The sequence below is a fragment of the Perca flavescens genome, chromosome 1, assembly GCF_004354835.1.
Source record: "Perca flavescens isolate YP-PL-M2 chromosome 1, PFLA_1.0, whole genome shotgun sequence".
Taxonomy (NCBI): domain Eukaryota; kingdom Metazoa; phylum Chordata; class Actinopteri; order Perciformes; family Percidae; genus Perca; species Perca flavescens.
This window is the reverse complement of record NC_041331.1, coordinates 16,534,745-16,560,508: the sequence shown is the minus strand read 5'-3', so window position 1 is coordinate 16,560,508 and position 25,764 is coordinate 16,534,745. Positions and strand designations below refer to the sequence as shown.

The window sequence follows — 25,764 nt, the reverse complement described above, 5'->3', positions numbered from 1 at the left end:
TTAACACTTTTCGACATACTATAATATGACATTTTCCGACATACTATACTATGACTTTTTCCCACTTTTTTCCGACATAATATACTATGACTTTTTTTCGACATACTATGACTTTTTTCAACATACTATAATATCACTTTTTATACATAGTATACTATTAAATTTGTATCACTCTTTCCGAGAAACTATGCTATGACTTTTTAATCACTTTTTTTCCATCCATCCATCCATCCATCTTCGTCCGCTTATCCGGTGTCGGGTCGCGGGGGGAGCAGCTCCAGCAGGGGACCCCAAACTTCCCTTTCCCGAGCAACATTAACCAGCTCCGACTGGGGATCGAGGCGTTCCCAGGCCAGGTTGGAGATATAATCCCTCCACCTAGTCCTGGGTCTTCCCGAGGCCTCCTCCCAGCTGGACGTGCCTGGAACACCTCCCTAGGGGGGCGCCCAGGGGCATCCTTACCAGATGCCCGAACCACCTCAACTGGCTCCTTTCGACGCAAAGGAGCAGCGGCTCTCTCCGAGCTCCTCACGGATGACTGAGCTTCTCACCCTATCTCTAAGGGAGGCGCCAGCCACCCTCCTGAGGAAACCCATTTCGCCGCTTGTACCCTGGATCTCGTTCTTTCGGTCATGACCCAGCCTTCATGACCATAGGTGAGGGTAGGGCGAAAACTGACCCGGTAGATCGAGAGCTTTGCCTTCTGGCTCAGCTCTCTTTTCGTCCACAGCGGTGCGATAGATTGAATGCAATACCGCACCCGCTGCGCCGATTCTCCGACCAATCTCCCGCTCCATTGTCCCTCACTCGCGAACAAAACCCCAAGGTACTTGAACTCCTTCACTTGGGGTAAGGACTCATTCCCTACCTGGAGAAGGCATTCCATCGGTTTCCTGCTGAGAACCATGGCCTCCGATTTAGAGGTGCTGATCCTCATCCCAACCGCTTCACACTCGGTTGCGAACCGATCCAGTGAGTGCTGAAGGTCGCAGGCCGATGATGCCATCAGGACCACATCATCTGCAAAGAGCAGCGATGAGATCCCCAGCCCACCAAACTGCAACCCCTCCCCACCCCGACTACGCCTCGATATCCTGTCCATACTGTAAATATTACAAACAGGATTGGTGACAAAGCGCAGCCCTGGCGGAGGCCAACCCTCACCTGAAACGAGTCCGACTTACTACGAGAACCCGGACACAGCTCTCACTTTGGTCATACAGAGATTGGATGGCCCTGGTAGAGACCCCCTCACCCCATACTCCCGCAGCACCTCCCACAGTATCTCCCGGGGACCCGGTCATACGCCTTCTCCAAATCCACAAAACACATGTAGACCCGGTTGGGCATACTCCCAGGCTCCCTCCAGGATCCTTGAGAGTGAAGAGCTGGTCCGTTGTTCCACGACCAGGACGGAATCCGCATTGTTCCTCCTCAACCCGAGGTTCGACTATCGGCCAAACCCTCCTTTCCAGCACCTTGGAGTAGACTTTACCAGGGAGGCTGAGAAGTGTGATACCCCTATAATTGGCACACACCCTCTGGTCCCCTTTTTAAAAAGAGGAACCACCACCCCAGTCTGCCACTCCTTTGGCACCGTCCCAGACTTCCACGCAATGTTGAAGAGGCGTGTCAACCAGGACAGCCCCTCCACACCCAGAGCCTTGAGCATTTCTGGACGGATCTCATCAATCCCGGGGCTTTGCCACTGTGTAGTTGTTTGACTACATCAGTGACTTCCGCCTGGGAAATCGGCGACAATCCCCGTTATCCTCCAGCTCTGCCTCTAACATAGAGGGCGATTAGTCGGATTCAGGAGTTCCTCAAAGTGCTCCCTCCACCGCCCTATTACCTCCTCAGTGGAGGTCAACAGTGTCCCATCCTTACTGTACACAGCTTGGATGGTTCCCCTTCCCCCTCCTGAGGTGGCGAACAGTTTTCCAGAAACACTTTGGTGCCGACCGAAAGTCCTTCTCCATGTCTTCTCAAACTTCTCCCACACCCGCTGCTTTGCCTCTTTCACGGCAGAGGCTGCAGCCCTTCGGGCCCCGGTACCCTGCAACTGCCTCCGAGTCCTCCGAGATAACATATCCCGGAAGGACTCCTTCTTCAGTCGGACGGCTTCCCTGACCACTGGTGTCCACCACGGTGTTCGTGGGTTACCGCCCCTTGAGGCACCTAAGATCCTAAGACCACAGCTCCTCGCCGCAGCTTCAGCAATGGAAACTTTGAACATTGTCCACTCGGGTTCAATGCCCCAGCCTCCACAGGGATGCACGAAAAGCTCCGCGGAGGTGTGAGTTGAAAGTCTGTCGGACAGGGGCCTCCTCCAGACGTTCCCAATTTACCCGCACTACACGTTTGGGCTTACCAGGTCTGTCCAGAGTCTTCCCCACCCCTGACCCAACTCACCACCAGATGGTGATCGGTTGACAGCTCTGCCCCTCTCTTCACCCGAAAGTGTCCAAAACATACGGCCTCAGATCAGATGAAACGATTATGAAATCGATCATTGACCTTGGCCTAGGGTGCTCTGGTACCAGGTACACTTATGAGCATCCCTATGTTCGAACATGGTGTTCGTTATAGACAATCCATGACTAGCACAGAAGTCCAACAACAAACAACCACTCTGGTTTTAGATCAGGGAGGCCGTTCCTCCCAATCACGCCTCTCCAGGTGTCTCCATCATTGCCCACGTGTGCGTTGAAGTCCCCCAGCAGAACAATGGAGTCCCCCACTGGAGCCCCATGCAGGACTCCAGTCAAGGTCTCAAGAAGGCCGAATACTCCGAACTCCTGTTTGGTGCATATGCACAAACAACAGTCAGAGTTTTCCCCCACAACCCGCAGGCGTGGGGAGGCGACCCTCTCGTCCACGGGGTAAACTCCAACACAGCGGCGCTCAGCCGGGGGCTTGTGAGTATCCCCACACCCGCCCGGCGCCTCACACCCTGGGCAACTCCGAGAAGAAAAAGAGTCCAACCCCTATCCAGGAGTATGGTTCCAGAACCGAGACTGTGCGTGAGGTAAGCCCCACCAGATCTAACGGTAGCGCTCCACCTCCCGCACCAGTTCCGGCTCCTTCCCCACAGAGGTGGACGTTCCACGCCCCCAGAGCCAGCGTCTGCCGCCCGGGTCTGGTCCGTCGCGCCCCTGACCTTCACTGCCACCCATGTGGCATCGCACCCGACCCCAACGGTTCCTCCCACAGGTGGTGGGCCCATGGGCTGGAGAGATGGGAGCCACGTAGCTTGTTCGGGCTGTGCCCGGCGGGCTCCGTGGCAAACCCGGCCACCAGGCGCTCGCCGGCGAGCCCGCCCGTCTGGGCCTGGCTCAGGCGGGGCCCCGGCTTCCTCCGGGCAGGGTCACTCCATCTCTACCTTGCTTCTTCATTGGGGTTTTTGAACCATTCTTTGTCTGGCCCCTCACCTGAGACCACTTTGCCTTGGGAGACCCTACCAGGAGCACAAAGCTCCAGACAACACAGCCCTCAGGTTCACAGAGACACACAAACCTCTCCACCACGATAAGGTGATGGTTCAACATGGTAAATTGACATTTTTGTCACTGCTCTTCAGTGTTATGTTGGATCAGTGGTTAGCAATGCTGCAAAGAGCACTGGTGAAAAATGTGCGGCAGACACTAACCCCTGGATCGATTCCTGGTTAAGGCTTTTCCTTTTTGGGTGGAGTTTGTATGTTCTTCTAAACTTTCTTTGACACACTATACTATGATTTTTTTTAGCACTTTTTTCAACATGCAATACTATGACTTTTTTTCCAACATACTATACTATGACTTTTTTATCACCTTTATTGACATGCTATGCTATGAGTTTTTATCACTTTTTTTCAACATACTATACTATGAATTTTTATTACTTTTTTTGACATACTATACTATGACTATTTTCAATATACTATACTACACTTTTCATCACTTTTTTCAACATGCCATACTATGACTTTTTATCAATTTTTTTCAACATACTATTCTATGACTTTTTATCACTTTTTTCGACATACTATACTCTGACTTTTTATCACTTTTTCCGACATGCTATACTATTACTTTTTTCATCGTACTATACTATGACCTTTTTTAACACTTTTTTCAACATACTGTACTATGACTTTTTATCACTTTTTTCGACATGCTATACTATTACTTTTTTCATCGTACTATACTATGACCTTTTTTATCACTTTTTTCGACATGCTATACTATTACTTTTTTCATCGTACTATACTATGACCTTTTTTATCACTTTTTTTGACATGCTATACCATGACTTTTTTATCACTTTTTTTTAAATACTATTTGTATGCCCTTTTAAACATACTATACTATGACTTTTTTCTATATACTATACACTGACTTTTTAACACTTTTCGACATACTATAATATGACATTTTCCGACATACTATACTATGACTTTTTCCCACTTTTTTCCGACATAATATACTATGACTTTTTTTCGACATACTATGACTTTTTTCGACATACTATAATATCACTTTTTATACATAGTATACTATTACATTTTTATCACTCTTTCCGAGAAACTATGCTATGACTTTTTAATCACTTTTTTTCAACATGGTAAATTGACATTTTTGTCACTGCTCTTCAGTGTTATGTTGGATCAGTGGTTAGCAATGCTGCAAAGAGCACTGGTGAAAAATGTGCTGCAGACACTAACCCCTGGATCGATTCCTGGTTAAGGCTTTTCCTTTTTTATCACCTTTATTGACATGCTATGCTATGAGTTTTTATCACTTTTTTTCAACATACTATACTATGAATTTTTATTACTTTTTTTGACATACTATACTATGACTATTTTCGATATACTATACTACACTTTTCATCACTTTTTTCAACATGCCATACTATGACTTTTTATCAATTTTTTTCAACATACTATTCTATGACTTTTTATCACTTTTTTCGACATACTATACTATGGCTTTTTATCACTTTTCATGACATGTTATACTATTACTTTTTTCAACATACTATAATAAGACTTTTCATCACTTTTTTCGACATGCCATACTATGACTTTTTATCACTTTTTTTCAGCATGCTATAATATGACTTTTTTCGACATAGTATACTTTTATCACTCTTTCCGACATACTATACCATGACTTTTTATCACTTTTTTCGACATGCTATACTATGACTTTTTTTCGACATACTATAATATCTCTTTTTATACATAGTATACTATGACATTTTTATCACTCTTTCCGAGAAACTATGCTATGACTTTTTGTCAATACACTTCAGTGTTATGCTGGATCAGTGGTTAGCAATGCTGCAAAGAGCACTGGTGAAAAATGTGCTGCAGACACTAACCCCTGGGTCGATTCCTGGTTATGCTTTTTCCTTCTTGGGTGGAGTTTGTATGATCTTCCAAACTTTCTTTGACACACTATATATTTTTTTTTAGCACTTTTTTTCGACATGCAATACTAAAAGTTTTTTTCAACATACTATACTATGAACTTTTATTACTTTTTTCAACATACTATACTATGACTATTTTCGACATATCATATGATAACTTTTTTTGACACGCTATGCTACGACTTTTTTATCCCTTTTTTCAACATACTATACTACGATTTTTTTATCTTTTATTTGGTCTGACTGTATGTCAGTATGTATGACTTTTTATTACTTTTTTGACATACTATTCTATGACTTTTTATCACTTTCTTCGACTACATATTACTACATATGCTATACTATGACTTTTTTTATCACTTTTTTGATAAACTATATGACCAGTTTAGCTTTAGCAATTTAGCTTTTCACCTTTCACAAGTGTTTTCTATTTTTTTTTGTCTATTCCTCTGTGCCTCCCCCGCCTCTGTTTCTTTTCACACATTTAAAGGTCCAATGTGTAGGAATTTCTCCCATCTAGCGTTGAGATCATATATCGCAATCAACTCTCTCGCACCACGTAGTTCAAAGTACGTATTACAGCTACGGTAGCCTTCATGCTTCAAAAATCCTTTTTCTGGGTGAAGAAGATGACTCCTGTTCCAGAAATTTGGATTTTGAATATGTGTGGTCCTCCATGTTTCCTTCTTCAAACTTGCTGGGGCCGGGAAGCGACGATACCCATTAGCAGCATTAGCAGCACACGTGAGTTTATCATGTGACAGCGAAAACGCGAAAGGCGGAGCAGTATGTCCTGTATGTCCCTTACCGGCTAACGTATTTCAAGATGGAGCATGAATATGGAGAGCCTGGAGCGGGGGTGGTTATGGCGCAGTGGATATGACATGTGCCTTTGGTGTGGGAGATCTGGGTTTGATTCCCACTGCAATACATCAACCAATGTGTTCCTGAGCAAGACACTTAACCCCTAGTTGCTCCAGGGGTGTGCAACCTCTGATATATATAGAGCAATTGTAAGTCGCTTTGGAGAAAAGCAACAGCTAAATGACATGTAATGTAATGTCTACCACAGTTCATGTGAAGGCAAATGTTAAATTTCAAGCCAAAAGGAATACTTGGAATTGATGGTGGTGGTAAATAATCATGAAAAAGGACAAGTTTGTGAACAGGCAACACAGATTTTGATAATGAACAACTAAACACGTTACTCATCAGCAAACATGATTGCAAGTATTATAAGTAACACCATTTCCTGCTCCATGGTGTTTAGAGTGGAAGCAATGCAAAATGAACTGTATTGCCACATTTGCCCAGAGGCACAGCAATTGAACATAATGAACAGATTTGTTGCTTTATTTAGGCTGTACTGAAGATAGATCGTTGTGTTGTGTGTTGTAGTGCCCCCTCCTGACCAGTATTTGCAAATACAAAAAGAGAAGAACCGGTGAGGGATATCTATTTTTTAGTAATATGCATACATTATTCCTGTTTCTTTATATGTTTTTTTAAGGTTGGAGTTTACTGTTAATGTACTCATTTTTTAGAAATTCTCTTTTCATAAAATTCTGTGTTCTAATAATAAAGTAAAAAATTTATGTAGCACATTTCCTACACAAAATATAGCTAGAAGTGCAAAAAAAAGGGTAGAGTTTAAAAAAGAAAATAGAAGAGAGGGTTTTTCACACTAAAAGTCATACTGTTTCTTATGTGTGTGTGTATATATATATATATATATATATATATATATATATATATATATATATATATATATATATATATATATATATATATATATATGTATATATATATATATGTATGTATGTATGTATAGGCTATATATAATCACATGTAGGAAGAAAGAGAAAAAACAAGACAGCAACAAAAAATATTTGCACAATAATTTACATTTACTTAAGTATTAGCATGTCTAAACTTACATTTCTAATAATGCATAATAGTTCAAGTAGAAAAACAGTAATTTTTTAATACATACCAAAATATAAAACAGCTTTGTACAGTCATGAGATAATATAAATGAAGTAATGGAGATCATATATATGTATATATTCTGTATAAATGTATAGGTTCAGCTAAAGTTCAGAGTCTCAGAGTTTTTGCCAGCTTCCTCTCTGTCTGGGTAAGAATCTCATGCTGAGCTGTTCGGCCTCCTGCTGATGCTCAACTGGCTGCTGGGAGAGGTTGTTGGTCTGTGGGAGGCAGTCCAAGGTCAAGCCCTCATGGGGGCAAACAGAGTACTGGGAAAGCAATGTCACTAGGATGGACTTCATCATCACCATGGCGATGTGCTTGCCAACGCAGGCACGAGGGCCCGAACCGAACGGCTGGAAGTAACGACGAGGAACCTGAAGGAGGACAGAGGGTTACAGATTAGAGAGGTAGAATCATAATTTGTCAACATATGTCAATAAAATACTAGTGTCACTAGTGTCACTTTAATTTCACATATGTATACACATTCTACATTGTTTGTTTTACCTCTTCTATTGTACAGCACTTTGTGATTTTATCTGTGAAAAGCGTTTTATAAATAAATTTTACTTACTTACTTACTTACTTACTAAAATAAATATTCAAGAAAGAACAAAACATCAGTCATAAAAAAACAACACTCAAAACTCATCAGGACTGGTTTGATCAGATTTAACTGACAGTGGCAATATAAACCACCAAGTGTCATCACATTCTGATTCAATTCCTTAAATCCTGATTGGTGCACGGAAGTACGTGACATCACATTTGTCAGCCAAGCCCTGCCCACTTTAAACAAGTGAGAAAAGCAAGGACGAAAAAAGAAATGCAGACATTTCTCGTGAAATATTCATAATTGTTTTAACTTTGGTAGAAAATTGTCTGTTCACATGGGTCTTGATTTATTCACTTTAAGTTATTTTAGCTGACACTTTCTGAGTCTCAGAACCTCAGTTTGGCAAAACATTATTCATCTACTTACATTTTTTCCAAAGTTTTCCAGACTGAATTCATTGGGTTTGAGGAAAAACTCTGTCCGGTGCATGTGGCCGACGTTCAGAATTATATTTGTGCCCTTCGGTACCCTGTAGCCATCTATGATGTCATCAGACAGGGCTCGACGCATGGTGAAGTCCACCACAGGGTGGAAGCGCAAGCATTCGTTGATGAAGCTTTCCAGCACCTGCAACTTCTGACAGTCCCCGTTCTGAAGCTGTCTATCACCTACAACGAGACAATGGCCATGAGATATAATTACGTTGAAATACTCACTAACTCTAGCATTGGTAGACAGCTCTTAATCTCTACAATATTTCATCAGTGTCAGTGTCTTTAATTCTTGATTTACGAGCTACTTACATACAACAGTGTCTATCTCTTGAAGCAGCTGCAGCTCCACATCTGGATTCTGTTTGAGGAGCAGCAGCATGAAGAAGAGGCTGATGGACAGAGTGTCTGGTGCTGCGATCACCATCTCCAGCACGCACTGCCTCACATTCTCCGCAGACAGTTCACCATGGTTCTGAAAACACACGCACGCACACACACACACACACACACACACACACACACACACACACACACACACACACACACACACACACACACACACACAAACAAATGTGAATAAGCCGCTTTACTTCACTCATTTCACCATTAGAGGATTTCTGACATATGGGTTGGAGGAAGTGCTGAAAGAGCCTGAATAATGACAAAAGGACAAAAAGGGATTGGTTTTTCTTTGAAATTGAAGAACTCTGAGTATTTGCAAAAAGAAGTTGCAAAGATTGAATTTCTCAGACTGACCTGTGCAAATATGAGCTCCGCGGTGAAGTTGATGTTGTCCAGTTTATCTGCTTGCTCCATAGCTCTCCTCTTCTGTTCTACAAGGCTTTCTATTGCATCTTGCAACTCCCGGCTGTGAGGCAACAGATATATAACACTTACTTTTTAAACAAATCAAGTCCAATGAAGAAGCATGATGATAAGAATGATAAAGTGGTTGAGTGACTCACGCTGCTGTCTTGTGCCTCTGGTGAATCCAGCCAAATTTGAAGTAAAGGTCTGGTTTGATTAGCACAGTTTGCCACGTGTCAAAATACTTCTGAATCTTCAGCAGCAGCTCTTTTTCTGGACACAGGGTTAACACAAAGGTATCAAGAACACCGTATTTTAACTGAATTAAACCACATGTGCTTGATCATCTTTCCAGAAATAAAGGTATATCTGATTTAAAACTTGCATGATAACATAAATTAAGAAATCAATGCATGCCTACTTACCATTGACAGGTACACCCAGGAAGAGTCTGTTTGAGATGTCGACCACGGTGCAGCGCAGCAAACTGAGAACATCCACATGGTCCAAACTCTCCAGGTCGTCCAGGTGAGTCTGTGTGGAGGAGACGCTAACCTCAACTGTCTGCTGCAAGCCCGGACCTGTCAGCGCTGATACAGAAAATCAAGGTTTTTGTGACTGAGTCTAAATCAAATATTGCAAGATTTCCAGATTTAAGATTTCTTTATTTGTCATTGTTATGCTCCACATATGTTTCACACATCCACCATGCAGTCAGTAAACAGAATTAAACAATATACCGGTATATACAAGCTCATCATTTAAAGCACTTAATAAATCATTTAAGATTATGCTGAAATAGAATAAAATAAGTAGTTTTAATAAAATATTTCAGAGTCTCTTTTGTGCAGTTCACATTCTCTGGCTAAGCAGTCTGATTGCTGTGGGAAAGAACTTTTTAACAGCCGAGTAGTCCTTGATCTAACACCTCTGTATCTTTTCCCGGACTGCATGAGTGTGGACATGCCACACAGCCTCCTTGTATCTGAAATCACGGAATAACTGGATCAATCAGTTAATCTTCAAAGCTAAAGGTTGAAATGCTACCTTTGGTGAAGTAGGTGCGTATTGTCTTCCACAGAGGTATGTTGCTGTTAAATATGATGCCTCTCTCATTCATGCCCATGCAGCTGAGTCCCTGCTTGCTCCCAAAACGTGAAGTATAATGTCTGTTCTTCAGTACATGGTGCACCGCTGATGCTCTTATGTTGAAAAAAGAAAAAATTTCAGATTATCACTTTACACCCGGATTGATTAGATGGTAACTATATTCATCAGCATTAACAGAGATAACCAACCTGCTGAGTATGAGGGTCTCCTCTCCATTGATCCAGACTCTGACAATGTCTCCGTACTTGTTGTTGTAGTAGTTGCTGGCTGTGCCTATACCGGTCCAGATGAATCTCACATATGACAGAAGTGGCCCCAAACCCAGACAGAAAGAGGGACCTGTCGTTGTAAATTAAATAAATGTAAAAGTTCAAAATAGTAACAAAATTAACACCAGCACAAAGAAAGAAATTGCAAAGTGTCAAACCATTGAACCTACCTGGCACAGTTTTCTTGTCTTTGTGACTCCAAGCAAACAGGAGCAGACAGCCAAGCAGGATAAGGGTTCTGGTTACCATAGAGATACCCGGAGATCCAACTGCAGTGGCGTTCGGGGACATGGGGATCAGGTCTGCCACTTTGGCACCCAAACCTACAGGAGTCATCGCCCTTTCACAAGCAGAGATCAGATCCATAAGAAGGCAGATTTAAAACAACCTGCACACGACTGCACAAACACGACAAACTGTCCGAGTGACGAGAGCTGCCTCAATACTCTGGCTTTCTCTTTATACGAGGTCTGACGCTGAGCTGGTTACGAGCCAGGTCAGGGTAACGCAAAAGCCACAACAGGGGAGGGAAATGGTAAACAATACACATAGAACCTTGAGGGGTTGGATTTGTGCCTGCGCCCTTGAGCATACAGGATTTAGTTCAGCGGGTACATGTTGGAAAAGCAAGTTTTGCTCTCCCTTTGAACATCAAAAGAATCTGATTGCAGTTCCCATAAATAAAGAGCACCTGGCCTGTGAGAATATGTGAAATCTGGTTATTAAGGCCCGAGCGCCGACAGCGGCAAAGGCCCTATTGGAAACTGAAGGAATTCTTCCTCCGGGAAATTAATCGCCTTTTTGAAGGGCTTAACATACTCAAAAACTCACCAAAATTGGCGGTCGCATCAATTCTGCTGAAAATTTACGTATTTTAAAGGTTTTGAGAATAGGCGCACAAAAAATGGCTCCCCCTACAAAATAAAAAAAATGTAGCCCCTGCAGTACGTTTAACATCGACTCACGGAACTTGGTACACGTATGTAGCATGTCAAGACATACAAAAAACGTCATTGGAGCCATATCCTAAACCAGACAGTCTTGGCCATTTTGAATTGAAAGTTAGAGCGATTTCGGCCATTTCCACGTGTCGAACTCCTACTAGAGATTTCATCCGATCAACCTAAAATTTGGTATGTGCCATCTTAAGATGTTAAAGATGAAAAGTTATTAAAAAAAAACTTTAGGGCATGGCCGTGGCGGCGCGGCCATTTTGTGCGTTTTGCCATCGAAACAGGAAGTGGGTGTAACTTAAGTGTACATTGTCCAGTTGGCTTGAAACTTTTCAGGTGTCCAAACCTGGAGACATCTACATAACGATATTGGCTCAAAGTCATAGCGCTCTGTAGTGGCAACAGGAAGTAGGCCTAAAAGTCAAGGTGTTAGACTTTAACAAACTCCTCCTAGAGATTTAATCTGATGGACTTCAAATTTGGTCTGTATCATATCATATCAACACCTTAAAGATGAAAAGTTATTAAAAGAAAAACTTTTCGTCAGACGGTGTGGTCGTGGCGTGGTGGCCATTTTGAGTGTTTAGCGATGAACAAGGAAGTGGCTGTAACTACGGTGTACATTGTCATATCTGCTTGAAATTTCCCACAATCAACGAGGGTCCAGGCCTGAGGACATGTACAGGCCAATATTGACTTTTGGTCATAGCGCCCCCCGCTGGCAACAAGAAATAAAACTTATATGACAAACATCATCTGATTTACATGAAACTTAGAATGTGTGTTCTACTTGTGATACTGAGCTGGCCCCTATACTTTAACCACGCCCATGTACTCAGACCACGCCCCCTTTATGGTTTTTGAACCGTTTAAGGTACAGTCATGTGTGAAGTATCATTGAACTCAGCAGAGTTCCTTTTTGATTGGTGATTGTTTGACCAGCCCCCTATGTCTTAGCGATGCCCCTTTTCATAACAAATTACCCGTTTAATGTAGAGTCTTGTGTGAGGTATCATTGAACTCAGCAGAGAGTTCGTTTGTCATTTGTCATGGTTTGGCCCGCTCCCTATGTTCAAGCCATGCCCCCTTTCATAACTGGTGACCCATTTAAGGTAGAGTCTCGTGTGAGGTATCATTGAACTCAGCATAGAGTTCCCTTTTCATTGGTGATAATTTGCCCCGCCCCATATGCTTAAGCCACGCCCATTTTCACAGCTAATTAACTGTATGACAGAGTCTTGCGTGAAGTATCATTGAACTCAGCAGGGAGTTCCCTTTTCATTGGTGATGATTTGCAGTCTCTGAGTGCCACACAAATGCACGGTCGCAAGGAGTGCCGTCCGCCAGTAACCCCTACGCGAGTAGAGGCGCGAGGGTCCATCCAATGCTGCTTGCAGCTTTAATTGTAATTATTATTACGTTTGATCTATCTTGCACAATAAAATTCAGTTTTTTAAAAGAATCATCCATACTTTAATTTACTTTATTTATTTACAATAAAAGGAAGAAAGACGAGGGAACACTGAATTTAAATGGTGCATTTAAAAATTTTCACTGTTTTGTTTTTTGTTTAACAATTTGCTGACATTACAATCTCTTCAAATTACAGTATGTATTTGTCATTACTCTTAGATTCCTCCATCAAAGCAGAGCTGTGAGGCATGAAACCGGATCTTTAGATTTACTGCAATGATGAATTATTGAAATCCAAATCATACTATTTTGAGGTGACTACAACACAAGATCTGTTGCAGCTCCTGTGTCCCACCCAGCACTGAAGCTACTGTTGACACCAGGAAGTTATGTGAATTTGTTAATTAATCATTTAAAATTATGCATACTTTTTAGACCCAAGACCTTTAAATGTAACTATTTTTAGGCCCAAACAAATAAGGAAATATATAAATGTATTAATGTACAGTATACTGTAACACTGTGACGGACACATCTGTGTTATTTGTCAACACAACAACTCGTAATATTTTATCCCAGACTTTATCCTGAAGTGTGTAAAAAAACAGAATGTGTGTGTGTAAGAAAATACATTTAAAGAAATGCATTTCTTTTTTTTAATATTTTATATTTATCTCATTTTTACTTAAGTAATACGTTTGTTAAAGGTATTACTTTTTGTTAGTCTGCCCTTTTTTGCATATTGACTTCTATGCTCTATGAGCTCTGTGAACTGTGTCTCCTACTTAATTTTAAGCAGGTGGATGTTTTATTTTATTTTATTTTCACAATTTGTGACAAAGCCAATTCTGTTTGTCTCTGCCTTTGTTCCATCAGCTCATTTTGTATAAAGGATTCTGTGAATTCACTCACCGCCCACATTTGAGTCCAAGAATGTGCATAGTTGAAATGGCCAACTGTGTGCTGAGGCCCTGCCTTGATAACGATGCCCTGTATGATGGCTCGGACTAGATTGTTCTGCATGATTAAGCAGCGACAACTCCCCCCCCTCCCCATTTCTCCCCAAAACAGAAGTTAATGTAACCTTGTCTCTGTGCTTTGTGTTGTGGTCAACCACATCTTTGTCTCCACCACATGTGTAGGGAGTTGTTCAGAAGTGAACAAACATGATTGATAGAAAGCTAAATGGAAAGTGGTTAAATGTCAGAACAAGTATGATGTCTGAACAGAATTTATTATGAGGCATAACATGCAGCAAAAGTGAGTGGAGCAGACAATACATATAGGCTTTATACTATGTGACCTGTCTGAACAATCTTGAGGGATTAATGTCAAAATTCAGATTTAAAGGATCATTGCAGGGTTGGAAAAGAGATGTGATAACAGCTAGAACATGAACTCTCCACAACACTTTTCGATATAAAAGGTTCTGTCAAATTTTGTAAATATTTTTTTATTAATTGGCTTTCTTTGATTTTATTAAGAGTCCCATTTTACAGATGTATTTCCAATTTATAGTTTGTTTGCTCTCAATGACTTTGCCCAATTGTGGCACGCCATGTTTACCTTGGGAAACTTCATAGATAGCAGTATAAAGAGAAAAAGACTCTTGGACAGAGAAAAGAAGAGGGTGGGAGGATGAAGTCCTTGGCCTGCAGCAGCAGGACGGACATGGACCTCTCAGCCCGGTGCTAAGAAGAGAGATAAGGCCAGTCTCCCAGCAGCTGCACCGCAGAAAGGAGGAAACAGAACCAGAAAAGTTCAATAAGAGACCAGAGGAGGAGGAGATTGTGAGGGCATACCGACATAGGGTTCATTTGAATGGATCCTCACTTTAGCTGAATCATTTAGCAGCGTTGAAAACATGACAGTGTTCAAATATAAAATACGGGAGATATTGGAATCAGAGATCCATGTAAGAAATGGTTGCTATAGCTCTGCTTTTTGTTCCCAGTCTTAGCTGGTCGAGCTCAGAGACCGGTGAATGAGAGACAACAAAGGAACGACCTCATTGCTCTTAAGATTGTACAGTATGTGCGTACACATCTACACATCTGCTGGAGCAATTGAAGCTGTCCAACAACTGGCTGTCAGTGACCTATAGCCTCAGGCAGGAGCCCATACACTACAGACCCCAAGAGAGCTCAGGACCGGAATCTAACAGTAATGTTGCATGTCTACCCTCTCTCTCTCTACCTTACTTTGTGTGTGTGTGTGTGCGTGTGTGTGTGTGTGTGTGTTTGTGTGTGTGTGAGCGTAAAAGTTACATGGGGCATAACATGGCTACAAGAGCATGTAGGTCAGCTACATAAATCCTGCACTGCTCTATGTCACCAATGAGGCCAATAGCGAACATATTGAAACAAAGTGTATTGTTATTGAAGTAATTACTTCAATGATTACAGAAAATGGGCAAGCTACACCTACACTTAAGTCAAAAGAGGCAATATCAACTCCCTTTCACAGTGAAGAATGCTTCAAATGTCTTTTTTTCCTGCTGCCATTTTGTGCATTGTAATATCACTTTTCTGGGCCAAATCAAACCGATAGAAATGGGTCATTGTTGCAGTCGGTGGATGGAAGTTGTGAGGAAGTGACATGGACCATCGCCTGGGGAGAAATAAAGGGATGATACAGGAGTTGGGGAAGAGAGGACATGAACCATCTCAATGGAAACTATAATGATGTTAATGCATTTTGATGTCATGTATTTTCTTTCATTCAAGATTAGCTTGGTTGTAATAATTTTAATAATAATAATAATAATGTACAATGTGTACACGTATGTAAACATCAATGCCCAGTCAGTTTGTCTGGTGTGATGCATGCTTTCATGTTATGTATGTGAGTGCTATTGTGCGTACATCATGCATATGTTAATGCCTGTGTGTGTGTGTGTGTGTGTGTGTGTGTGTGTGTGTGTGTGTGTGATGTCAGTCTGCCCACGGCGCTGCAGTAGAATGGGTTGTGCTGAATATAAATCAGGTGACTGAACAGGCGGGGGTTTCTTCCCAGACAAGCCCAGAAGATTGTGTAATGCCCACTCCTACATTACTGGTTTGCATGTGTGTGCACATGCGCACCCACACACACACACACACACACACACACACACACACACACACAACCCCTTCTCCACTTGGCGAAGAAGACAACAAGCACTGTATTTACCAGTCTCCCTTCAGACAGACCACCCACTTAGGAGCTTGGACACTGAAGCTGACTGGACTCTATTTGGAGCTTTCAATAATCCAGACAGGACTTTGAATTCCTTCCTGTTGTTGTAGTTTAATTCGATTTTTGGTGGCAGCGGACTACAAGGTCAGAACACTTGGACTTTCTCTGTCCCGTTTGACTTTTGCCCTTTTATATTCACTGCTGTACTGGAATAGTATTCCCCTGTGAATGCTGAAGGTGGCCGGTGACCCTCAGAGTAGAGGAGCTGAAGTGGTAACTATGTGGATCCCGACCCCCAGCATGACTCTCCCTCAGCGCATGGTGCTGTACGGGACATGTGTTGTGGCTTTGATGAACTCTGTGGGCCTCCTGGTGCTCCTGGTCCAGCAGAATCAGCAACGCGTCTTGCTAGAACAGACCGAGGTGAAGCTGACTGAGGTGGAGCGGAGCTCCGTGGTGGAGTTCATCCAGGAGGTCCCGAGAGGAGCGGTGGGGATGCGGGCGAGCGCAGGGGAACAGCCGCAATACCAATACCAGTACTCCAGGAATAAGAGAAGCGAAGAGCTGGAGAAGGAGAAGGAGCTACAGCAGGAGCTTCACCAGGAGGAGGGACAGGAGGTCAGCCAGGAGGTGGGAGAGGAAGCAGAGAAGAAGATGAAGGATGAGATGAAGCACAAGCGCAGACACGGCCAGAGTTACCACAAGGCACACGTGCAGGATGACATGATGATGATGATGACTTACTCCATGGTCCCGGTGAGAGGAGAAACCTGCTGGTGGATTGGAGTGCAAGGACATTTGATTTATAAATACTGTACACATTCTATAGTGTCTTACATTATCTTGATATTGCTGACTAATGCTGCATCACCAACCGGTCGAAATGGAGACTGGTCCTGGGGCCCGTGGCCATCAGGGGGTCTGAAGGTTCCAGGTCCAATTCGTGGTCATTTGATTATTTGCAAATTTGTTTGGCTATGCTGTATGCAACACTGGCACAATACGAACTGAAACCCCTGCATTATAACGTAATCATAAGGCCCTCAAGTACATTTCCCTATACTTGTACTGTATTTCCTTGTACTTTACAGGATTTCAGAGGAAGTGGAATGTAGGTGATTAATCTGGCCCTGTTGCTTACATTTATTGCATTGCTATATTTGAATCATGTTTTGAAATGTCCTCTTTCTCTTCAGATCAAATTGTTGATCGACATTTGCAACAGCACCAAGGGAGTGTGCATCGCCGGTACGTCTTACTCGCATACTTTAAACTACCTGCTCGTGTCCAAATTATCACTTTTTATTCTCTAACATCCTCAAACCTTCTGTTGCAGGACCACCAGGACCGCCTGGTAAGTAAAGCCTTCATTCTGGATCCAAATAAAAAATCTAGTCATGTCTCCTTTGTGGTTTAGTGACCCATATCTTAGCTGAATGTGTTTTCCATTCAGCCCATGGTGAGGACTTTTTTTTTTGTATTACTGTAGGTTTGCCCGGTCTGGATGGTATGCCCGGCCACAATGGGACTGATGGGATACCCGGTCTGAATGGACTGCCCGGGGCTGATGGGAAAAGAGGAAAAAAAGGTAAGGCATAACGAGGCTCTATTCTGTTTTTACTTACCATCCATTTTTATCAATGCCTTGAGCAATGCTGGCCATTTTAGCGAAGAACTACGGGTACAATGTAACAGTCAAAGGGTTGAGTATAACCTGAGGTTAGAAATACCTAAATACCAAGAAGCAGCACAGTCACTTAACATCATGCACACACACAAACTCAAAACATACCAACACATTACACACACAACAAATCTATCAATTTATCCTAATGACGTCAGATTTGATTCACAGCAGAGGACTGAAGAGGTTGAAACAGCTGCCTTTCTCTCACATTCTTAGCTAATATTATTCATCTCTGTGGTTTTAGGCTTCAGCTAAATGGACCAGAAAACTCCGACCCAGTATTCTCCCACTTCACTGCATGATTCACCCTAGGAAGTCAATGGAATAATTCATGGTTTTTAACAATAGGGCAAAGTGTATTGAGTTTATGAATGGAATCTTGGAGCTATTTTGCATAATGTCCTCTGTCAGGTGAGAACGGGGAACCAGGTGAAAAAGGAGAGCGAGGAGAGGCTGGTCCGCCGGGAGAGAAGGGACAACCATCCAATGATGTCATCATTGAGGGCAAGCACACACACACAACACTTTTGACTCATTACTTATAACTCATGACCATTTTGCATCCCTAACTTTACCTTAAAATGATGTTAAGAGTTGCAAAAATGTCTTTAAAAATGCCCAGAACTGGGACACAACTGTAAATCTAATAAAAAAAAACAAACGTTTTCATCCAGAGGGTTTAGATGTTGTCCTCTCTTCTTTGTACAGGTCCTCCTGGCCCTCCTGGTCCCCCAGGACCTCCTGGTCCCCCAGGACCTCCTGGCCCTCAGGGGCCTCCCAGAACAAGGCACCACAGAGCCAACCTTCATGCTGCTCATACCCTGGGTATAGAGGCCTTTGTTGACTTATATCAAACATATACTCTGCAGTTGAGATTGAAAGTTCATTCTTGACTTTGGAAACAGTAGCTGCCAAGTCTGTGTAGTCTGAAGCTTTCAAACGCATCACACAATCCACCAGTTTGTACAGTTGTCATGGAAATGTATTTCTTTTTCTGAGCAGTTTAAAGGACTTGAATGAAAAGTCCTTTAAGTGAGGCAATTTGAATGTCCACTGTAGCTACATATCCATGAACATCCGGGCAGCTCCATCTGGCAAAGAAGATATGATGAAAAAAAAGCTCCAGAACATCTAATACATGGTCCTTGTTTTTTGTTAATTACACACCGTGTGTGACAGCAGTGAATAACGTAATATGAAATTGTTTCCAACAGGGCTGTTACACGCAATTCCAAATGATGAAACCTCATCTGTAAAGGAGGCTGTGAAGCTACACGGGAAGCCTGCTAAGAAGAACGGTGTGTTTTCAAAGAAAAGTGTCTACATGTAGGCTATTATATGTGCCATGTGGCAGAGATGTAAGCCTCTAAGCTTGGTGTTATTTGGTTTCCCCTCAGAGTGCCTGATTAAGTCTCTGATCAACCCCAGGAATGTGACAAAGATGGAGAGCACGTTTGGCACATGGATGAAAGACACCGCTCAGCTGAACGATGAGCGAATTTGGGTGGCGGAACACTTTTCTGGTAAGTTGGTTACAAAGGAACCATCAGCGTGGATACTGATGTGTCAAGGCAATGCAGGGATGTTAGACTAGAAGAAGGTATACTTTATTAATCCCGCAAGGGGAAATTAATAAAGTATACCCTATACTTCTTCTATAGGCGCTCTAATAAGCTTGACATGATTTTCTTAGCGGTGAACATTTTGCTCTTTGTTCCCCAGGTCGTGCTGTGAAGGAATATAAAAGCATTGCCTCCTTCCAGAACAGCAGCAGCGACATTGTGGATGTCAGAAAGTTCTACCAAGGCTGTGGCCACACTGTTCACAACGGTTCCTTCTACTATCACATCGCTGGTACTTCCAGCATTGCCAGGTAAGCTGATAGTACGGTGTAATGCAGAGTTAGAAGCTTTGCTATCATTTCCATTCCCTCTAGTTAACAACTCGCTGCTCGTTTGTTCACAGATTTGACTTCCACACCAAGAAGCTTCACACTCTTACTATTGACAACGCGTTGTACCACAACCTCGCCTACCTGCTCCACAACTCCAAGACCTACTTCAAACTGGCAGCAGATGAGAATGGCCTGTGGCTGATCTTTGCCTCCAGCGTGGATGAGAGCATCACCGTGGCCCAGCTGGACCAGAAGACCTTCTCAGTCACGTCCTACGTAAACACCACCTACCCCCGCACCAAGGCCGGCAACGCCTTCATCGCCTGCGGTGTCCTGTATGTCACAGACACCAAGGACACCAGAGTCACATTTGCTTTTGACCTGCTGAAGGGAAAGCCGATAAACGTGACCTTTGACCTGAGGTCTCCAGGCGGAGTGCTGGCAATGCTCTCCTACAGCCCGAAGGACAGACACCTCTACGTGTGGGATCACAGCTACGTCAGGCTCTACGTGGTCCACTTCATCTCTGACGAGTAAAAAAAAAAAACCTACTGTCTGAACATGGCAGACAACCTGCAGACATGACTGTTAAATAGTGAGAGCAAATGCCTGCTGACTACCAAATATCCACTCCACTGTTGGATATTGGTCATATTTAGATTTTTTAAGAGAGATACGTACACACGTCAGTGTCACCGTTATTTTCCTGTAGAGCATTCCTGTCAGTAATGGGTTGTTGAAAATTCAGTTTCACTGAAAGAAATCCGTTTTTGGCCAGTAATTATTGTAATATTGTTAAAAATAAATCCTGCTGTATTTGTATCTTATTTTACATGTGAGAGTTTGCAGTAACTAACAGTGTGAAAACATTTTATCATTTTGTATCAAATGGTTCATAATTTATACAAATTGAACTTATAACTTACTTTTGTGTCAAACCGTGTTGTTACATTATTTAGTGTATTTGCATGACAATGATCTTTTATATAAATGTACATGTTATCCCCTTGATATTCTGTACATACAGTATAGACAGTCCACCCGCCTTTGTGATGAAGCATCACGGTCCCTGCTGGTTGCTTATTCCTCTGGACAGAAAAAAACAGCTTCAAATCACCCTGATGAAATAAAAAGAATTTATTCACTTTACAAAGGTAAAACTGACCATCACCTGTTCTCTCTCACACACCTCCAGGCTCAAGTGTCCTAGTAAGCATCTACCCATGATATTGGTTTCTTTTGCATTCTCACACTCACACACACACACACACACACACACACACACACACACACACACACACACACACACACACACACACACACACACACACACACACACACACACACACACACACACACACACACACACACACACACACACACACACACACACACACACACACACACACACACACACACACACACACCAGTAGGACCATTGGTAAAACACTTAAGCTACATACAGTACACATAGTGGGCAGAAAGAGGGAGAGAAACACAAATCTCTTTAATAAATAACATACATACACTTAACAAAAGTTACAACTAATCCAGCTGGTATGATACAAACCAAAAAATAAAGAAATGCTTTCATGTTTGTACAAGCTGTTGTGGTATTTCATATATATATATATATATATATATTTATATAATTTATATATTAAAACTATTTCAAACGTTTTACTACTAGGCCAAATAAAGCCAGACATTCATTTGTATGTAACAGTTTCTTCTTTCAATATCCTATTTATTGGAAATAAACATTTAGTGTCTCCAGAATTTGAGTGCAAATATCTATTCCTTATGGATAAAACAGTAAAAACAACTAGCGAGGTAACACACACTTACATACAGTAGACTGTCTTGCACATCTCCCAGTCAGATACAGTAAAACCCCTTACATTCCTAAAATAAAAAGGCAATACGTTAAACAGGAATGGTCAACCAAACAAACACAAACATATAAATAATTTAAATACAATAAAAAAAAAAAAAAATATATCTTGTGCAAAACCAGAAGTGAACCTTTGTGTTTCTGCTCTGGGGGAGGGGGAGGTGGGGGGGGGCATTCAGGTTTGGACCAGACAGATGGAAACACTGAAATCACAGTCACAGGAGTAAAACACATCATCTTCCAAACAGGAATGTTTTAGCAGTGAGTCAGCCACACAAACAGGCATTTGAAGGCAGGTGGGCGGGCAGGCGCACAGATAACAGACACACACACACACACACACACACACACACACACACACACACACACACACACACACACACACACACACACACACACACACACACACACACACACACACACACACACACACACACACACACACACACACACACACACACACACACACACACACACACACACACACACACACAGGGACCAAACCGAGCCGGGTCAAGCCCAAACCAGAAGAGGCCAGAGTGGGTGAAGGGCAGCAAGTGAAAGGGTGGGTGGGGTGGTCGGGGGGGCAAAACCACAAAAACAAAATGCAGATTCCAACAACTCGATTCACACTGGAAACCACTGACTTAATAACAAACCACAGTGCTGGTTACAGTAGATGCTAAGAGATTTCAGCTGTGGGCACAAAATGACGACAGTTAAACACTTTTTAAAATTTTTGCTTGAGCACTTTTACAGAGCACTATCAATAGACCTGTGATTGCACCGCGTAACGAGAACAGGACATGCATAGCTTCCCTATGGACACACTCTAAGAGTAGAGATTTTTCAATAAAATTACAATAAATCTAGCTTTAAAATCAAGTATGATACCCTTTGCCTTCAGCCTTTGGGGGGGTGGAAAAAACAAAAATATCTGCAGCTCCGTTTTCCATTGTGCATATGATTTACATCAACAGTAAACCCATTACACTCTGAAAGATGCCAAAAGCATGGTGATCTTTTGGCTAACTCTTCCCCAATCAATTATATTATTAATGCCTAGCAAGTGTTATGTAAGCTTTTTGTGTTTTTTTTTTTTTTTCTTTCCGTCTCTTTTCTCTTTGGACCCTCAGAAGTGGAAGTAGGCGTTACAGGATGTCAACCAAGCTGCTGGGGATATTGTAGCGGTCAGGGAGCACCCTCATCTTTAGGGTGCCGTCTGCTCCACAGGTGAAGATGCGGTTACCGGGCCGCGTTTCCACCTGCATGACACCGGCACCGATGTTGCGGAAGATAGACTGCTTGGAATGCTCGGTGCTAAAAGAGTGCTTGAGTCCATGGCCGGATAACTTCCACACCTGGAGCCAGAGAAAGCAGAGGGAGAGAGGATGGAAAAGGGGTTAAGTTTCTTTTCTCTCTTTTTTTTCTTCTTTCAAATTCAATTTTAGTGCTGTGACACTTTCTCAAAGTGGTATGTTCTTTATCAAACAGCGTCCAATTTATAGAGCTGACAGCTGATTTCAAAACTGACAAATGCCTCACCGTAACCAGCATTGTATCACAAGCGTTAAGAGGCTAGGTAAGGCTAAGCCTCCCCCAAAACCGGTTAAGGTATCTTGGTGGAAAATGTGCTGCCACTTTGGTGATTTTATCAATAAGGGAAAACTAAATACTTGAAGCAAACGCATAGAAAGAATAATGCTTAAAATGTAAATACGCTATTTTACACTCTACAACCAATAGCGTTTAAATCAGCATCAGAAACAACATTTAATGTGGTTAAAGCAGATGAATCAGTCTGCATTTATCTATAAATTAATAGAATATATTATATGTAGGTATGAGAGAAGATTTTCAGATGTTATCAAGTAGGTCTGAACCTAGAATAAGACATTAATCCTCTGTACACAATCAAAGTATGACTGCGAATGTGTTTTCGCAGGCCAGTGAGTGATGGAGCACCTTCACGTTGCCCTCTGCAGAGCCAGTGACGAAGAAGTCCTCGAAGGCGTCCAGTGCAAGGGCCTTGATGGCTGAGTCATGGGCCTGGAAAGTGTGTAGCAGCTGCCTCTGGCGGATATCAAACACGCACACAAATCCCTTTCTTCCTCCAGTGATGAGCAGCTGCTGTTTAGAAGCATACTGCAGCACAGTGGCCCCGTTCTCATGGCAGGGGAACGCTGTAGGGGAGGGTTGGAGGCCAATGTGAAATTGGATCACAAAACAACTTGATATACAGGGGAAAGAATTAAATTAGGCTGGGTGTTTTTTTTTTTTTAAAAAGATTATTTTTTGGGGCATTTTTAGGCATTTATTTTCATATGACAGATGAAGATGTGAAAGAGGGAGAGAGTGTGGCTCAGTGGTAGAGCAGGCGCACGTATACTGAGAGGTGTATACCTCGACGCAGAGGTCCAGGGTTCAAATCCGACCTGTGACAATTTCCTGCATGTCTTTCTCACCTAGCTGTCCTAATTAAAGGCAGAAAAGCCCAAAAAAATAATCTTAAAAAAAAAATAATAATAATAATAATAGAGAGAGGGGGAATGACATGCAGCAAAGGGCCACAGGTCGGAGTCGAACCAGATGCGTCAAGGAGTAAACCTCCACATATGGGCGTGTGCTCTACCAAGTGAGCTACCCAGGCGCCCTAAATTAGGCTTGTTTGACACATTTAGGATTTCTTACCATGGACCATGGTATTGCTAGGTGAAATCAGAGTATCCCACAGGCAAACATTTCTGTGGACAAAGTAAACCAAGGATAACATTGGTCAGTTGATACCAGCCATAGGCTGTAGACACCAACAGAGAAAGATTAGCGTTAAGTGTCTTTAATAGTGATGTTCTTCTGTGCAGATGCTGACCTGTTATCACTGGACTGTCCGACAGTGGCGATGAGGCTTGAGGACGTGATGAAGGCAAAATCACCGCAGGTCTTAGTGTGGCACGGCCAACTCTGTCGGCAGGAACAGGACAAGAAAAACAAACGGTACAAATCAATTTTAATGATTCATATTTAGTTTTTTGTCTAAAGATGTGTATGTGTGTGCTTAATTATAGAGGTGGGAGGTGATCTCACCAGGTAGGGTTTGGGGTTGGAGGATGTCTGGTTGACTTGCCAGAGACTGAGGAAGCCCTCTCCGTCAGCAACTCCACACTACAAGCAGAGTACAGAGGAGTCAAAACAATCACACCGAATAGACAAAACACAGACGGTGCAGTGTAGTGTGTGTGTGTGTGTGTGTGTGTGTGTGTGTGTGTGTGTACCTTATTGCCCTGGGAGTTGAAATAGAGCCGGGTGACTCTAGCGTTGCCTGCTTGTCTGAAGCAAATGAGCTGCTGAGGTCTGTTCCATTCAAACATTCTCACACTACCGTCCTGAGCCCCTGTCATGTCTGAAACGCACACACACACACACACACACACACACACACACACACACAGAGAGAGAGAGAGACACAGTAGGGGAAGGAAGAAATTAATCAAAAAATAATCTCGAAATCTCAAAATTAAAATGTATACCGACGATGACCTCCTATGAAGAGGCTTCAATGTAGGCACTTACAATACTGATATATAGGATGGGATGTCATTCTCTTCACATTGTTTAGATTCCTCTTCATGATCTGAAAAACAACAAACAAAATGTATATTATAATGCATGATGTCTAGAATATGAATTATAGCTTATAATGTATAAAAAAAACTTCCATCTGTGTTCTATGGGAAACCTGCAAATCAGGCTCACAGTACCACTCATCAGCTTATTGACAAATGTTCACGGATGATGTCATTAAAATTGACAAGCAAATAAGTCAGAGTTTTGTCTTGTTTTATTGGAAAAAAATAAAAATAACAGTTCTGTTCTATACACTGAGCAGTGTATCACTGCTCACTGGGTCAAACCAAAATGACAGGATGTGACCATAAACGTGAATATTAATATGCAAAGATGCCGGATTACCCTGTTTGGAGTGCTTATGCCTGCATACTTCAGCGTGAGCGAGCTAACTTACATTTCCTTTATAAAAATGTTGCCTTTTCTATTTTATTTCAGTTATGATTTATCAATCCCAGTCCTATTTATTACCACTAATT

At 42.4% G+C, this 25,764-nt stretch overlaps 3 protein-coding genes across 6 annotated transcripts in view; 1 reads left to right on the top strand and 2 right to left on the bottom strand.

Moving 5' to 3' along the window:
* Positions 1 to 7,304: 7,304 nt before the first annotated feature.
* Positions 7,305 to 11,077, bottom strand: cyp19a1a (cytochrome P450, family 19, subfamily A, polypeptide 1a). The gene is made up of 9 exons (XM_028580621.1): positions 10,814 to 11,077; positions 10,563 to 10,713; positions 10,312 to 10,466; positions 9,690 to 9,854; positions 9,423 to 9,537; positions 9,214 to 9,325; positions 8,767 to 8,929; positions 8,390 to 8,631; positions 7,305 to 7,781 (listed from the first exon to the last, which is right to left on the bottom strand). The coding sequence occupies exons 1-9, from the start codon at positions 11,007 to 11,009 to the stop codon at positions 7,524 to 7,526; spliced, it is 1,557 nt and encodes a 518-aa protein (XP_028436422.1). The 5' UTR covers positions 11,010 to 11,077; the 3' UTR covers positions 7,305 to 7,523.
* A 5,038-nt stretch (positions 11,078 to 16,115) lies between these two features.
* Positions 16,116 to 20,931, top strand: gldn (gliomedin). The gene is made up of 10 exons (XM_028580608.1): positions 16,116 to 16,942; positions 17,383 to 17,434; positions 17,523 to 17,540; positions 17,676 to 17,774; positions 18,285 to 18,377; positions 18,582 to 18,698; positions 19,088 to 19,171; positions 19,271 to 19,396; positions 19,596 to 19,746; positions 19,839 to 20,931. The coding sequence occupies exons 1-10, from the start codon at positions 16,415 to 16,417 to the stop codon at positions 20,302 to 20,304; spliced, it is 1,734 nt and encodes a 577-aa protein (XP_028436409.1). The 5' UTR covers positions 16,116 to 16,414; the 3' UTR covers positions 20,305 to 20,931.
* Positions 20,932 to 22,492: 1,561 nt separating this feature from the next.
* dmxl2 (Dmx-like 2) overlaps positions 22,493 to 25,764 on the bottom strand; it is a 47,703-nt gene continuing 44,431 nt past the window's right edge. For all 4 annotated transcript variants that reach the window (XM_028568931.1, XM_028569002.1, XM_028569081.1 and 1 more), the window contains 7 exons: positions 25,232 to 25,292; positions 24,934 to 25,061; positions 24,746 to 24,823; positions 24,531 to 24,622; positions 24,353 to 24,405; positions 23,627 to 23,844; positions 22,493 to 23,022 (listed from right to left, as the gene is read on the bottom strand). In XM_028568931.1, the coding sequence (XP_028424732.1) occupies positions 22,813 to 23,022; positions 23,627 to 23,844; positions 24,353 to 24,405; positions 24,531 to 24,622; positions 24,746 to 24,823; positions 24,934 to 25,061; positions 25,232 to 25,292 (840 nt within the window). In that variant the 3' untranslated portion in view covers positions 22,493 to 22,812. The remainder of the gene's footprint in view (positions 23,023 to 23,626; positions 23,845 to 24,352; positions 24,406 to 24,530; positions 24,623 to 24,745; positions 24,824 to 24,933; positions 25,062 to 25,231; positions 25,293 to 25,764) is intronic.

Coding starts and splice junctions, on each gene's coding strand:
- cyp19a1a (XM_028580621.1), bottom strand. CDS start 11,009: ATGGATCTGATCTCTGCTTGTGAAAGGGCGATGACTCCTGTAGGTTTG. Junction 10,467..10,562: donor GAGACCCTCATACTCAGCAG/GTTGGTTATCTC, acceptor TTTCAACATAAG/AGCATCAGCGGTGCACCATG. Junction 9,855..10,311: donor ACGCACCTACTTCACCAAAG/GTAGCATTTCAA, acceptor TTTCTGTATCAG/CGCTGACAGGTCCGGGCTTG.
- gldn (XM_028580608.1), top strand. CDS start 16,415: ATGCTGAAGGTGGCCGGTGACCCTCAGAGTAGAGGAGCTGAAGTGGTA. Junction 18,378..18,581: donor CAATGATGTCATCATTGAGG/GCAAGCACACAC, acceptor TTCTTTGTACAG/GTCCTCCTGGCCCTCCTGGT. Junction 19,747..19,838: donor GGTACTTCCAGCATTGCCAG/GTAAGCTGATAG, acceptor GTTTGTTCACAG/ATTTGACTTCCACACCAAGA.